Source organism: Oncorhynchus masou, chromosome 5 (genome assembly GCF_036934945.1).
Source record: "Oncorhynchus masou masou isolate Uvic2021 chromosome 5, UVic_Omas_1.1, whole genome shotgun sequence".
NCBI classification, from domain to species: domain Eukaryota; kingdom Metazoa; phylum Chordata; class Actinopteri; order Salmoniformes; family Salmonidae; genus Oncorhynchus; species Oncorhynchus masou.
In genome coordinates, this window is record NC_088216.1 from 53,229,132 (window position 1) to 53,245,295 (window position 16,164).

At 40.4% G+C, this 16,164-nt stretch overlaps 1 protein-coding gene across 4 annotated transcripts in view; it reads right to left on the reverse strand.

Annotated features, from left to right (window-relative positions):
- LOC135539835 (diacylglycerol kinase alpha-like) overlaps window positions 1-15,617 on the reverse strand; it is a 34,175-nt gene extending 18,558 nt beyond the window's left edge. For 2 of the 4 annotated variants that reach the window (XM_064965998.1, XM_064965997.1), the window contains exons 1-9: window positions 15,411-15,617; window positions 9,772-9,901; window positions 4,714-4,790; window positions 4,447-4,591; window positions 2,603-2,677; window positions 2,375-2,424; window positions 2,180-2,254; window positions 1,094-1,210; window positions 469-586 (exon numbers count right to left, since the gene is read on the reverse strand). In XM_064965998.1, coding sequence (XP_064822070.1) covers window positions 469-586; window positions 1,094-1,210; window positions 2,180-2,254; window positions 2,375-2,424; window positions 2,603-2,677; window positions 4,447-4,591; window positions 4,714-4,790; window positions 9,772-9,868 — 754 coding nt within the window. In that variant the 5' untranslated portion in view covers window positions 9,869-9,901; window positions 15,411-15,617. Of the gene's footprint in view, window positions 1-468; window positions 587-1,093; window positions 1,211-2,179; window positions 2,255-2,374; window positions 2,425-2,602; window positions 2,678-4,446; window positions 4,592-4,713; window positions 4,791-7,959; window positions 8,071-9,771; window positions 9,902-15,410 lie in introns of those variants that run through there. The other 2 variants (XM_064965999.1, XM_064966000.1) reach the window with 2 other exon arrangements.
- Window positions 15,618-16,164: the final 547 nt, after the last annotated feature.

Sequence of the window (16,164 nt, forward strand, 5' to 3'; positions counted from 1 at the left end):
GTTTGTATTGTGAGTGCATGGGGAGGGAAGCTGAACTTGTTTAATGTATAAATAATAAATTGGCTATTTTAATGAAAAGTCAAAAAGATTGTTTCCCTACTGGGCTTAGGTTTGAGTAGCATATGGTACAGATCTGTATAGCAATCAGGGAACCAATGGGGAATAAACAACTACAGAAGTGTTCACTAACACTGGTCCAGCAGAGCTATAGGATGTGCAGGCTTTTATTCTAACCCAGCACTAACACACCGGAATCAACTACTCATACATAACTTGATTAGTTGAAGCAAGTGTGTCAGTTGTTGGACTGAGACAAAAGCATGTATGCCCTAAGGCCTGTACACTGTAGCTCTCAAGGACCACACTTCAGTCAGTGACAACAGAACTACAGTCTCTACTCAGAACTTCTAAGTATATCTATGAATATGAGAGAGAGGGGGGCCCCTTGTGACGGTATAGAGCTATTACAGGTACAGCAGAGGCCCTGTTTCCTGAGACCCAGCAGCATGCTCTGACACACGTTGCAGTACACAGGCTTGTTGAAGTGCTTCATCCTCCAGATGTGCTGCCCGTCCCTCTCTGCCATCTGAGAGATGAGATAGATAGATAAATAGATAGATAGATAGATAGATAGATAGATAGATAGATAGAGAGAGAGAAAAAAAGGGCAGGTCTTTGTTAACAACTAATGTAAACAGCAGGGTAGACTCATGGCTCATGGTAAGGGAGACACCGTGGCTGTGCCTCTGAATCGACTAACAGCATGGTAAAGTAAACAGCACGTCAATCCAAACAAGTACCATTTGTATGTGTGCAGACTTATTTCTGATACAGTATTGCCAACAAAGTCTGAGGGCCGTAAACATATAGATTTTTGGATAAGACAGGGACAAGATAAGACATAACTTTGGGGTGACATTTACAAGTATAATCAAAACGGAATTGAATGAAGCTTTATTGAGATGTACAGTAGTTGAACCATACAGCTCATAGCAAATGTTCTAGACTTAAGGAGTCTATTGTCATGTGCTGAATCATGTATACTGATTGAGTTAACCAGATGAGTCGGAGTCTGGCTGTTAGTGCTTCTTGCCTTGAGTCCCAGCAGCACCAACAGGGGCACGTTGTTCATCCCTCCCTGGATCCACTCCTGCAGGGTCACCGCTCCACTGCTGTCAGCATCCATCGCCGTCATCATGTCCTTCAGCACCTTAGGGACCAATTGGAGTAGTTAGACTCCCACTGATCCTGGTTCCTGACCAATCACAAGTCTCTCTGCACTGCTGCCAGGTGTATAGAACCAAAGTCTATAACCAGAACATCAACCCTCAAACCAAATTACAGTTTATCTAATTTTGGACTCACTTATCTTAATTCATTGGAAGCTTAATTTCCATGTATGGACATCACTTCAGGTTCATTTTGTAGATTAAATAGAATTTCACTTCCAGAACAAACTCTAACCTGACAAATATTAAGTATGCAATCTCTTATCTGATAATCTCTCTAATCTCTCTAATCTCTTTTTTGATAATTAGAATTGATGGAATGTCAAGTGTAAGCAACATGCAATGTTGTACCTAAATACTGTTAACATTAGTCTCTCATCGCTATTCACTACAACTCTCCAACCAGAAACTTGCACAAGGACTGTAACTGGGTTCTGGGTGGGGGCGTTGGGCCCAATTCAATCAAGACCACTAACTAGATTACTGGGGTGAGACAAAACAATTTGAGAGAGTGTGTATTTAGATTAATGTGGTCTAATTCTTTCCATGAAAATAATGTTTGCCTCATCAATCAAAAAGAAAGGCATAATAATTCCAACATCAACACTGTTGTTTACCCTTCCCTGAACCCTGAGGGGTATACTACAAAGCAGGATCAATAAGCTATAGCCAGCCATCATTATAAAAAAACAGAATTAACTGTTGATTTTCTGATTCATTAAGAAAGCTAAACTAAGATATGCGTTTTTTGGTTGTTGAGTCAATTAGACCATGCCCATTTCATGATTATCTTTAAAAAAAAATGATTTCGGAATAATTAGTCAAGTTAGCTAGCCAACTCCTTGATCCTGCTTTGTAGTATACCCCTCGGGTGAATGTTTTGCTTGAATATAAGACCCAGTGAATATTCCCATAGGGATAGTTGACAGGCATTTAAGTGAATGTCTTACCGGTCTGAGTTCTGTCACATCCCAACCCAGGTAATCTGCCGCACGCATCATCTGGGTGATGATCCGATCCACTTCCTTATTGAGAGTAAAAGCACAGTTTGTTCTTTCACAACTCCTACTGTTCACTACATCACCTTGATTTAAAATGAGAGTAGAATGTATTCATAATACAGAAAGTACATTTCAGTCACTTACGGAGCTGTCCAGGAGACCGTTGCCATCTTTGTCATAAAGTTTGAAAGTAACTGAAAGCACAACAGGTGATGAAATGAGTAAATCAATAACAAATCTTTCTTGTGTTCACTCACTCCTTATCTCTCCTCACTGGTTAATTGAAAACAGCTAAAAATCAACCTATCATGGAATACAAACTATCACACAGAATTCCATTGGTGAAAAGACAGTAGGCTACTCAGTACTCACATTCCAGTTTGTCTCGCGGCTGTCCCTCCTCCAACACAGAGAAATAACAAGACACATCTTTGAGGTACACTCCACCTGAGAGACAAAACCAGGAGCTTATTCAGATGTTTAGCAATTGGAACTTATATAAAGTGCATTCAGAACCCTTGACTTTTTCCACATTTTGTTACGTTCAGACTTTTCTAAAATAGATTACACATAATACCCCATAATGACAAAGCGAAAACAGGTTTAGATTTTTTTGCAAATGTATAAAAAATTAAAACAGATACCTTATTTACATAAGTATTCCGACCCTTTGCTATGAGCCTCGAAATTGAGCTCCGTTGCATCCTGTTTCCATTGAACATCCTTGAGATGTTTCTAAAACTTGATTGGAGTCCACCTGTGGTAAATTCAATTGATTGGACATGATTTGGAAAGGCACACAACTGTCTATATAAGGTCCCACAGGTGACAGTGCATGTCAGAGCAAAAATCAAGCCAAAAGGTCGAAGGAATTGTCCATAGAGCTCCGAGATAGGATTGTTTTGAGGCACAGATCTGGGGAAGGGTACCAAAAAATGTCCCTAAGAACACAGTGGCCTCCATCATTCTTAAATGGAGGAAGTTTGGAACACCAAGACTCTTCCTAGAGCAGGCTGGCCGGCCAAACTGAGCAATCAGGGGCGAAGGGCCTTGGTCAGGGAGGTGACCAATAACCTGATGGTCACTGACAGAACACCAGAGTTCCTCTGTGGAGATGGGAGGACCTCCAGAAGGACAACCATCTCTGCAGCACTCCACCAATCAGGCCTTGGTAGAGTGGCCAGAAAGAAGCCACTCGTCAGTAAAAGGCAAATGACAGCCTGCTTGGAGTTTGCCAAAAGGCACCTAAAGGACTCTCAGACGATGAGAAAAGAGATTCTCTGGTCTGATGAAACCAAGATAGAACTCTATGGCCTGAATGCCAAGCATCACGTCTGGAGGAAACCTAGCACCGTCCCTACGGTGAAGCATGGTGGTGGCAGGATTATGCTATGGGGATGTTTTTCAGGTGCAGGGACTAGGATACAGTCAGGACAGAGGGAATAATGAATTGAGCCAAGTACAGAGATATCCTTGATAAAAATCTGCTCCAGAGTACTCAGGACCTCAGACTGGGGTTCACCTTCCAATAGGACAACAACCCTAATCACACAGCCAACCCTAATCACAAGCAGGAGTGGCTTCAGGACAAGTGTCTGAATGTCCATGAGTGGCCCAGCCAGAACTGGGACTTAAATCCGGTCAACCATCTCTGGAGAGACCTTAAAATAGCTGTGCAGCAACACTACCCATCCTGACAGAGCTTGAGAGGATCTGCAGAGAAGAATTGGAGAAACTCCCCAAATACAGGTGTGCCGAGCTTGTAGCATCACCCCCAAGAATACAAGGCTGTAATCGCTGTCAAAGATGCTTCAAAAAAGTACTGTGTACTTATGTAAATGTAATACTGTATTTCCATTTTATTTAGATTTTTTTACGTTCTAGAAACCTGTTTTTGTCATTATGGGCTGTTGTGTGCAGATCGATGAGTAAAAAAACATACAACATAACAAAATGTGGAAAAAGTCAAGGGTTCTGAATACTTTCTGAATGTACTGTATCATATCAACTTAGACCCATAATCAAGCAGAGAGCCAAATACAGTATGCATCAAAGTATAACATATCGTAAACTCATGAATGTTCACATCAATGCGGTCACTTTTTAAGAGCAATTGATGGATATTGAAGGCATAAGCAAGACATATCATATACATTATATTATACTGTATGTCATACACAGTAATAATATAGAAGAGTTTGGATGGTGGGGCTCACCCCCTTTGGGTGGAGGGCTCCTCATATAAACATCTCGCTCTGCATTCTGGAAGTAGTGGAAAAGGCGTTGGCAGAAATCAGCAGGGAAGTCATCCGCCTCCAGATAGGTCTTGAGGAACAAAGAGAAGCCAACTGCATCGATTCGCTGAGATTCCAAACAGAACAGTACATCAGAGACAACAAGGGTTGTGTTGTGTAATCTCAAGTCAACATAAGGTGCTGGCAGAAGGATGGGCCATGGTTGGAAAGGACCCTCTTGAAGCTCACCTCTCCAAATCTGTACTGGACCAACCGCCCGCCTGCATGGAACTCTTTCATCACATCTTTCACTCTCAGACTGCCATCTGCATAGAGGACAATACTGAAAGTCAACACGGGATACAAGCATATAAAGAGAAGCCAGATATGGGACAGGCAGAAAAGTCTAAAAGATAAAATACATGTACATTTTGGCAACAACACCTTTGAAAATCAATTTACAACAGGGCCAAAGATGCAGTACGTAAACCACCAGCAGAAGATGTAATATAAATCAAACAAATACACAGGATGTCTGACAGGCAAAATACATGCCCCTCAAAGATCTATAAACCTCTGCCTTTTGGGTTCCATTCTAGTGCGGCTCTTTGAGCTTTTAGGCTGGGTAACTCTAAAGCACTTTGTGACAACTGCTGATGTAAAAAGGGCTTTATAAAATACATTTGATTTAAATTTGATTGACTATATGAAACTCCAGTGAGGCAAGGGAGCAGTACCCTTTCATGCAGTCTCCCTGTTCACCCTCTTGGAACATTACCCCTAGATTTAGTTGATTAGTATGAGAACATCCATAAAAACACTGGTTCAAGGTGCATGCTGGATTAGATAGGATAATTTAGGACAAAAAGTACATCCACACTGTCTGGTATAATGCTCCCCAAGTATTCATTTTTTTATACAGTACCAGTGAAAAGTCTGGTCATCATGGCTATTTGAAGAATCTCAAATATAAAATATAAAATCATGTGTTATTTCATAGTTTTGATGATAGAACCTAGTAAAAATAAAGAGAAACCATTGAATGAGTAGGTGTTCAAAAACTTTTGACAGGCAGTGTATGCGTTATGGCTTTTCAACCTCAGCTCTGAATCCACAATATGGCAATCAATCTAAAAGAACTCAAAGGGTTTTCTTTAATGGATGCTTCTCTAATGTCAAAAATGTAACATTTGGTGTACCGCAGGGCAGCTCTCTGGGCCCTCTACTCTTTTCTATTTTTACCAATGACCTGCCCATGGCATTAAATAAAGCATGTGTGTCCATGTATGTTGATGATTCAACCATATAGGCATCAGCAACCACAGTCACTGAAACCCTTAACAAAGAGTTGGTCTCTGTTGGAATGGGTGGCCAGTAATAAACTGGTCCTGAACATCTCTAAAACTAAGAGCATTGTATTTGGTACAAATCATTGCCTAAGTTCTAAGTTCTAGACCTCAGCTGAATCTGGTAATCTATGGTGTGGCTGTTGAACAAGTTGAGGAGACTTATTTGGCGTTATTTGGCGTTACCTTAGATTGTAAACTGTAGTAGTCAAAACATATCGATTCAAGTCTCTCTTGGCTAAGAGTTGAGGAGAGACTGTCTGCATCACTTATTTTTTTATAAGAAACATTAATGTGTTGAAAATCCCAAATTGTTTGCATAGTCAATTTACACACAGTTCTGACACACACACTTATCCCACTAGACATGCCACCATGGGTCTATTCACTGTCCCCAAATCCAGAACAAATTCAAGAAAGCGTACAGTATTATATAGAGCCATTATTGCATGGAACTCCGTTCCATCTCATATTGCTCATATAAACAGCAAACCTGGTTTAAAAAACAGAAAGTAACACCTCACGGCAGAACGCCTCTCCCCTATTTGACCTAGATAGTTTGTGTGTATGCATTGATATGTAGGCTACATGTGCCTTTTAACAAAACATGTATGTAGTTCTGCCCTTGAGCTGTCTATTGTTCTGTATTATGTCATGTTTCATGTTTTGTGTGGATCCCAGGAAGAGTAGCTGCTTCTTTTACAACAGCTAATGGAGATTAGTGATACACCGATATGACACTTTTGGCCGATACCGATATCTGATATTATCCTTGCCAAAACAAAAAGATACAGATAAAAGATATTTACATTTTTAGCGGACATTTAAGCATCCTAGTACAGTTAAATAGTTAACACACACACACATGGATGCAGCGGTCTAAGGCACTGCATCTCAGTGCAAGATGCGTCACTACAGTCTCTGGTTTGAATCAAGGCTGGATCACATCCAGCCATGATCGGGAGTCCCATAGGGCGGGGCACAATTGGCCCAGGGTCGTCCGGGACGTCATTGTAAATAAGAATTTGATCTTAACTTAACTAGTTAAATAATGGTTACACACACACCACACTGACCAAAACGTTATTTTGCTGGCATTTACGCCCCCATTACCAGTAAAACATAATCAAAACCTATTTATTTCACTTACTTGCTGTGCTGTTTCGTTGTTAATTTGTTCATTCTCAACCAGGATGTCTATGGAACGCCATTTGGGTCTTTGCGTGTCAAAAAATATATGTGTCAAATAACACGACATAATCTGTTTTAGTAGCTGTGTAGCTAGGTGTCATCATCTAAAATTACCCTAATTTATAAGACAGTTCTTATTTTATTAATGTTGGTTGGACCCATCTATGTGAAAATAGACACAATAAGGATTAGCCACAATAGTGGACTTTTCAGTTAGCCTTCAAAATAAAGGTACGGCACTGTTCTACTATTTGTATTCATTTGCATCACTGTCAATTACATACTTTTATTTTGAAGGCAAACTGCAAATTCCACTATTGTGCCTAATTCTTATTGTGGCTAGCTTCATAACACATAACCTGGTCCTGTCGAGCCTCACTAGCCAGATGAAGCTAGCTGAATCGTATAATGTTAGCTATGGGCAACAGGGTTAAGTAGTTGGCTAGCTATTTATTTTCATGAACTGAAGTTCAATTTCAATAGCCGAACAACAAGTGGCAACCTAGCTAATACTTACAAGGATTCCTAAATCATTGCTTAGAATAATGAAAATGACTGCAGTTTCTACTGGTCATTGTTTTCAGGCTGGTTGTGTTGGTGCCAGCTAGGTACCAAGCTAAAGCTAGCTACCCCATAAGTTGCGGTCGAGCAAATTATGCTTTATTACCAATGCTAAATTGTAAACACATCGTTCGTGGCCGGTGTTTGCTTGTTTGCAGACTTTTTGTACAGCTTTGACAGTGCTACTGTATCTTTTTTGACACGCAAAGACCAAAACAGCATTCCATAGTATGTATGTTTTGAAGCAAATAGCAGTGACGCTATTACTGTGTAACTCCGGTAGGGCAACATCTGAGAAATAGCGCACTTGGTAGTGTGTACTGGTGCTCGACCAGTCGACGAAAAAGCCAACATCACCCACGACAGAGAACAATTGAATGTCAAGGGCAATGAATACCGTTATCTTGGCGTTAATGGTTTTCGTCTTTGAGTTGTCTCGCTGAAATGTTCTTACTCTTCAAAATGACTGCTCGACTTGTTGACTGCTCGATCCACACAGCAGACATTGTGTGTGCTAGGTTAGGAATGCTGTGTTGCACGTGTAGCGCAAATTTTATGTGGCGTCATAGGTATGCATGGTAGTTTTGACATTGGTTTTTAACATCGGCGTTAACCTTGACATCGGCCGATACCGATGTTGGCATTTTTAGCTAATATTGGCCGATTCCGATATGTTCACCGATATATTGTACATCCCAAATGGGGATCCTACTAAAATACCAAATGTTGGAGCATAACTAACAAAATTACAGTTAACGAAAAGGTACCCTTAATCCAGTATAAACTAAGGTATATAATGTCTTATTCAAAAGACAAATTTCACAAATTCTATTGCACAACAGCAGAATCATGTCTTAAGTGTAAAACTAACAATGACTCAATAATCCATGCTTTCTGGAAATGCTATAAAGTCCAAAAGTTATGGGCGGAGCTAGAAAGTTGGCTGTCAGAAGTATTACAATGTAAATTAACCTTTAATCCGTCTGTCTACATTTTTCAAGACGTGGCATATGGGGGTGTAGTGAGATACCCAGTGGATTGGACGATTTTCTTCTCAACACTCACCTTTAAGAAACGTATAATAGAAACTTGGAAATCAATCAACCCTCCATCATTAACACAATGTAAAATCTAATTATTTTTATTGAAATAGCATGGGCAACCGAGGGGGGGGAAGACAAAGGCCATATGGCAAACAATAGTGCAGGCACTGGGGGGGGGGGGGGGGGGCTCTGGGCTCTGGGCTCTGGCTCATGGGGCTCTGGGCAGATGAGATATAGTCGTTGTTTATGTGCCTCCGTAAATTGTTGTTTGTATGTGTATGTGTGTATCTGGTGTGAAAAAAATTATGTATACTGTAGCAGTCAAACGTTAGGACGCACCTACACATTCAAGGATTTTTATATTTTTTAAAACTATTTTCTACATTGTAGAATAATAGTGAAGACATCAAAACTATGAAAAAATATTCCACCTGGTGGTGGTTCCCATGTATTCAATAGGACAACATTTTTACCCAACTAGGTCTTTGTCAGTGTAATTGATAGTTAGATTTACAGGTTAAGTCGTTGTCTTTTGTTTGAATTGTTTACGTGTCCGCTGTGCGGGGCAAATTATAATACAAGCGGAAATACGTAGCTAATACTGTTGTAACGGGGATCCTTATTGTAGCAACACACTTTTGGAGGGAAGGCAATCCTGCGCTGCTTTAGCTAAGTTTTCATGTCATCGGGTGTAGTTCATAAAGGTTGAAGAGTGTATGTTAGGATGAAGTGTGAATTCATGCCAGGAATAATAAGTGTGAAGTTTGATTTCCTCCCTTCTGTAATAAGCAGGCAATGAGGTATTTTTCCTTTATTCATGTATTTAATCTGAACCCGTTGTTATAACGCTGGTTAAACTGTTATGTATGTAAGCACTTCAGAGTTATACCAAGCTAATAAGTCACTCGTAAGATAAGGCTGTAAGAGTGTGCTTAACGGTATTTTTTATTTACTTTATAGTTCTCACGGAAGGTGATAATTCTGACTAAAACTACAGAATAAAGCCGCCAGTTAAAATCAAGGAACGGTTGTGCTCGTGGTTACTGAAGGGAGCTACAGTCAGGTTCATTAGACCTCGAGCCACAGACTGTTGAAGTTAATTCTAGAAGTATGGTATTAGCATTGTATCTGACCCACCTTTCCTTTTAATTAAAAATGGCACTCACATTCCATGTACTGCTGCAGCTGGATGAAGTCCACAGGGCTCAAATCCCTCCCGTCTGGGTTTGTAGCTGTGTTTTTAGCTAGGTCTGGAGTCGCCATGGTCGCAAGTTTCTCCCACACTGGCCAGAGAGACTGAGGTAGAGAGACAGGAGAGTGACTGAGAAGGAGAAAAAATATGAATCGCTACACCCCAAAAAAATACAAATAGAAATGAGAGAAAATAAATGTATCCACTTTGAGTCCAGAAGCAGTAAATGAGCAAGTCGGCGAAGAAGGTGAGATAGTTGAGACATTCACTATCTATGAATAGTGAGCGTGACGTCCCACGAAACAGGTTTGTCCCCATTCTTTGCGCAGCATCACACATACTGAGTGTACAAAACATTAAGAACATATTCCTAATATTTTGTTGCAACCCTCCCCCATTTTGCCCTCAGAACAGCCTCAATTTGTCGGAGCATGGACTCTAAAAGGTGTCGAACGCGTTCGACAGGGATGCTGGCCCGTGTTAACCCTAATGCTTCTCATAGTTGTGTCAAGTTGGCTGGTGGACCATTCTTGAAACACACGGGAAACTGTTGATTGTGAAAATTCCAGCAGCGTTACAGTTCTTGACACAAACCTGACATCTACCACCATACCCCCTTCAAAGGCACTTAAATATTTTGTCTTGTCCATTCAACCTCTGAATGGCACACATACACAATCCATGTCTCAAAGCTTTAAAAATCCTTATTTAACCTGTATCTTCCCCTTCATCTACACCAAGCCTGGGCAAAGGCCGGCCCAGGGGCCGTATGCGGCCCGCATCCTAATTTCAATACCGCCTGCGGAATCATGCTCAGATCACATAAAGAATTTGCTACAGTAGTTTTGAAAAAAGTATTTGTTATTCAAATTAAAAGCCCAATGAATACTCGCCTTTGTGTAATCCTTTAACTCCCACTGCTTGTGGGACATTTATTTTGAAGGCACGTATAAAAAAAAGTAGAGTCAATTAAATGAAATTAAAAGTACCACTTTCATCTGTACAAATAATAGTAGGCAAGTATAAACACCATGGGACCACGCAGCCATCATACCGCTCAGGAAGGAGATGCGATCTGTCTCCTAGAGATGAACGTACTTTAGTGCGAAAAGTGCCAATCCCAGAACAACAGAAAAGGACATTGTGGAGATGCTGGAGGAAACAGGTACAAAAGTATCTATAACCACTGTAAAACGAGTCCTATATCGACCTGAAAGGCCACTCAGCAAGGAAGAAGCCACTGCTCCAAAACTGCCATAAAAAAAGCCAGACTACAGTTTGCAACTGCACATGGGGACAAAGATCATACTTTTTGGAGAAATGTCCTCTGGTCTGATGAAACAAAAATAGAACTGTTTGGCCATAATGACCATCGTTATGTTTGGATAAAAAAGGGGGAGGCTTGCAAGCCAAAGAACACCATCCCAACTGTGGAGCACGGGGGGTGGCAGCAACATGTTGTGGGGTTGCTTTGCTGCGGGAGGGACTGGTGCACTTCACAAAATAAATGACATCATGAGGTAGGAAAAGTACGTGGATATATTGAAGAAACATCTCAAGACATCAGGCAGGAAGTTAAAGCTTGGTTGCAAATGGTTCTTCCAAATGGACAATGACCCCAAACATACTTCCAAAGTTGTGGCAAAATGGCCAACAAAGTCAAGGTATTGGAGTGGCCATCACAAAGCGCTGACCACAATCCTATAGACAATTTGTGGGCAGAACTGAAAAAGCTTGTGCGAGCAAGGAGGCCTTTTAACCTAACTCAGTTACACCAGCTCTATCAGGAGGAATGGCCCAAAATTCACCCAACTTATTGTGGGAAGTTTGTGGAAGGCTACCCAAAACATTTGACCCAAGTTTAACAATTTAAAGGCAATGCTACCAAATACTAATTGAGTGTATGCAAACTTCTGACCCACTGGGAATGTGATGAAAGAATTAAAAGCTAAAATAATAATTATCTCTACTATTATTCTGACATTTCACGTTCTTAAAAGAAAGTGGTGATCCTAACTGACCTAAAACGGGGAATTTGTACTAGGATTAAATGTCAGGAATTGTGAAAAACTGAGTTTAAATGTAGTTAGCTAAGGTGTATGTTAACTTCCGACTTCAACTGTAGTAAGCCATTCACTGAGGACAAATTCATTAAAGAATGTTTAATTGACTCTGCAGCAATACTTTGCCACGACAAGAAAGAGCTGTTTGAAAATGTTTACCTGTCAAGATGAACAGTGACACGGCGTGTTGAGCACATCTACAGAATATGGAACAACAGTTGAAAAACAAGTTAAAGGATTTCACCTATTTCTCATTGATCCTGGATGAGACCAGTGATGCACGTGACACTGCAAACGTGTTGATATTCTTACGAGGCATAACCCCAGACTTGGAAATTACAGAGGAGCTTGCTTCAGTGCAGTCAACGAAGAGCGCAACCACAGGGAAAGATTTATTGGAGGAGGTTAATAAGTGTGTGGCAAAGCTGGGACTGAGTTTTGAAAAGTTATCCAGTGTGACCACTGATGGGTGCCCATACTTTACAGGAAAAAACGTTGGCCTTTTGAAAAGGATACAAGATCAAGTAGCTGAGCTGAACCCAGATCAGAAAATTATTTTATTCATTATTCATCAGGAGATGCTCTGTAAATGTGTTTTGAAAATGAGCTATGTTGTGGATACAGTCACTAAAGTGGTAAACTTCATATGCGCAAAATCTTTAAACCACAGGCAGTTTGTCTCACTGTTGGAAGAGACAAAGTCGGGTCATGCAAATCTCCCCTACCACACAAACGTGAGATGGCTGAGTTTGGGGAAAGTGCTTAAAAGGGTGTGGGACCTGAAATCGGAGATTGCTGAGTATTTGCAAATGAAAGGGAAAATTTGTGGATTTCCCTCAACTGCAACATAAAGAATGGTTGGCTGGTTTTGCCTTTACTGTGGACATCATGGACCTCATGAATGATCTGAATTCCAAACTCCAAGGGAAGGGCCTTTTTGCACATCAGATGTACAGCCTTGTCAAAGCCTTCAAGGGAAAATTTCTCCTCCTGACCCGCCAAGTAGAAGCCAACAATCTCACCCAATGTCTGACACTACTAGTCTGTTCCCTATCAGATGATGAGCGGGAGAAGTACACATCACTGCGGCGATACATCACTGCTGCGTGCTTTGAAAGGTGAATTTTTTCATCGTTTTGAGAATTTCAAAGTGTTGTAAAATGACATGCTGTTGGTTCCTCTCCTTTAAGTGTTGGAAAATGACATGCTGTTGGTTCCTCTCCTTTCACCTTCAATGTGGATAACACTTCCACCTACTTGCAACTTGAATTTATCAATCTCCAGTCTGATGCAGTGATTGGAGAACTATTCAAAACAATGTCACTGACAATGTTCTATGCCTCTCTCGATGAACAAAACTTTCTAAGGATTAGAAGTCATGCTCAGAAGATGTTTGTAGTGTTTGGGTCAACTTATGTGTGTGAACAGACATTTTCAGTGATGGAATATAATAAGTCAAGGCACAGATCCTCTCTTACTGACTCTCACCTCTCAGCAATCCTGCGCATAGCGACGCAAGAAACTATACCAGGCTTCACTGCTCTAGTCAATGCCCATCAGACACTTCACTCCTCACACTGATTGAGTAGTTTAAATGTAATGTTGAGCTCTCTCTTTCTCGTGCATAACCGTTAACAAGAGTTCTGTCCGTGGTGCTGAATGCACAGTGTACTTTTCCCTCCATGTAGTTCATTGCATGTTTAATAATGAAAATACCTATCAAAGGGAGAACATGGAAATAGTTTATTTCTGTGCATGTTAAAAAAGTTAAATAAGTAGCATATCTGGATGTGATTTACAGTAGATATATCTGTCAACACATGATGTATAATCCTGTAATATGATTCTGGCCCGCAATAACAAAAATATATTCTAATGTGGCCCTCCATGGAAAATAATTGCCCAGGCCTGATCTACACTGATTGAAGTGGATTTAACAAGTGACATCAATAAGGGATCATAGCTTTCACCTGGTCAGTCTGTCATGGAAAGAGCAGATGTTATTAATGTTTTGTACACTCAGTGTAGTTCCTTACCAGTGTGTCATTTTCCTACCGTACCTAAGCCCTAAATTCTCTAATGCCTATCACATTTGTTATTTCCTCACACCCCATCTCAAGATAACGTCAAAACCATGTTCTAATCAAATACATCCCTGAGGGACACTTTCTAGTTTCATACTCAGATGAAAAGAGACTGGCAAAATGTGATGGCGAATCTCCAGCTGGCCCAGGCAATGGAATCCTGCCTGTTTGGGTTTACTCTTCCAATTAAGGGAATCATTTGAGCATGACTCTCATCACCCAAGGAAAATGTCTTTATTCTACGTCAGTACTTTGTTCCGATGGCCTGGAAACTTTTGTGGAAAATCAAATTACTTAAGAGAGAATCAACAACAGACTATAATGCACACTGCTGCTCATTTCATAACTACATTTGAGGATGTCACTAAATCAATTCAAATCAAATCAAATGTATTTATATAGCCCTTCTTACATCAGCTGATATCTCAAAGTGCTGTACAGAAACCCAGCCTAAAACCCCAAACAACAAGCAATGCAGGTGTAGAAGCACCTGCATTGCAATTGAATTTTACACACATAAGCCTAAAGTCACATTCCAGAGGTATCCTTTTTAGTATGAAACAATTGACAATAGAATACATTACATTATACCAAAATGACAAAAAGAGAAAATACAATAATTCAGAGGCTTGAAGGTTTTGGGTTAATTGTCAAACATTGGGATTAAGGGTATATTGTTTAACTCCCTGATTTGATTTCATTCTATCTTGACAGGGTACATCCTGTAATGTCCTTTACTGGATTAACATAGTAATGTCAGATTAAATATTTTAGAAACCCAGGTTGAGGAAAACTTCTGACATACAGTAGTGGGCTGCAGTATACCAACATCATGATTCTTGACACCAGCTTTGATCTAGTATGAGGAGATGAAGTTGTGGCATCTCTAATGCATGGTTGACTCAAGGATCAAATACAATGAGTTACTCAATCAGTCACCTACACACTTTACCTACACTACAATTTTGACAAAGCAGAATCCCATGAGGAAATAGTGGGAAGGGTAGGGAAACTGGTCTAAGAGCAGAAGGTATGAAAAGCACAAGCATCCTTAAAATTACTTTTATATGGAATGTATATTTTGTTCTGTGTAAATCATTCCATATGTAGCCTACACAGATCGAACCAATATTTATACACACTTGAGTTGAGAAATAATGACAATGGATACATTGGAAGTCTTACAGGTCGAACATAAAATTACACTGTAGACTAAAGTGGCCAAAATCAGTTCCAAGTTGTTAGTCAAACAAGTCCAGGGCGCGGTGATAGGCTGGCATAGACAAAATATGTTGTTTGACCTTTTATGGAAAATAATAAAAAATGTAAACAATTAAAAAACCATCCGATGCCAAAGCCTACACATTGCGTGGTATCGACATATGGTCATTGCTCTTTCAGTAGGCTACACTCATTGTTTACAGGTGAAGACGAATCAATTGTAAGGGAATGTAATAACAGCTTACTTTGGTGAAGTGCGTCCTAATGGATGGCTCTGGTGACGAGGGACAAGTGGACCCGAAAGAAACCCGCTATCCACAGTAGAATTCGGTCGAATATGGATGGTTAGGACGGCTAAGCGACTGCTGTGGCCACAACTAAATGAGCAGTAGTTGTTAGTGTATTAGAGCATTATATAAATCCAAGGGATTAGTGGGCGGGGAAGGGCTTTCAGTTTGCGACAATTACACTAGCACCCCCTTGGTGACAGTATTATAGGACAGTTCCTATCTACATTTTGGGAAATGGAGTGTAATTTAAGGGGTAACGTAATCCATTGTGACAGAGGGGGGGGGGCTTCTCGCGTTTGACGATGGATAATTGACAGAATAGGCTACTACAGATTAAACATACAAGAGCCACGGAATTGTTATCGAATGGACAGGTGAGGAAGAATACAATGTCGTGAATATGTAAACGTTGTTACAATATGGGGGCAATAAAAAAAAAATCACAGTAGTCTGGCTGACACCTACATCGAAAACACGTTTTTATTTATTACACCGATTGTTCTTCTTTTAAAGTTTTATGACAGACTACATCTATTGGTGTATTGCCGCCACCTACGGTACGGGGTATTGAGATACTACCAAATACAAAAATAAATCAAAACAACCCCTCCTTCAGTCACATCCTCAGGCTCATGTGCCTTTGAGGGCGGGGCATTCATCGACAGGATTCATTGTAATGCCTTAGCAGAACGGGGAGGCAGCTACCTAG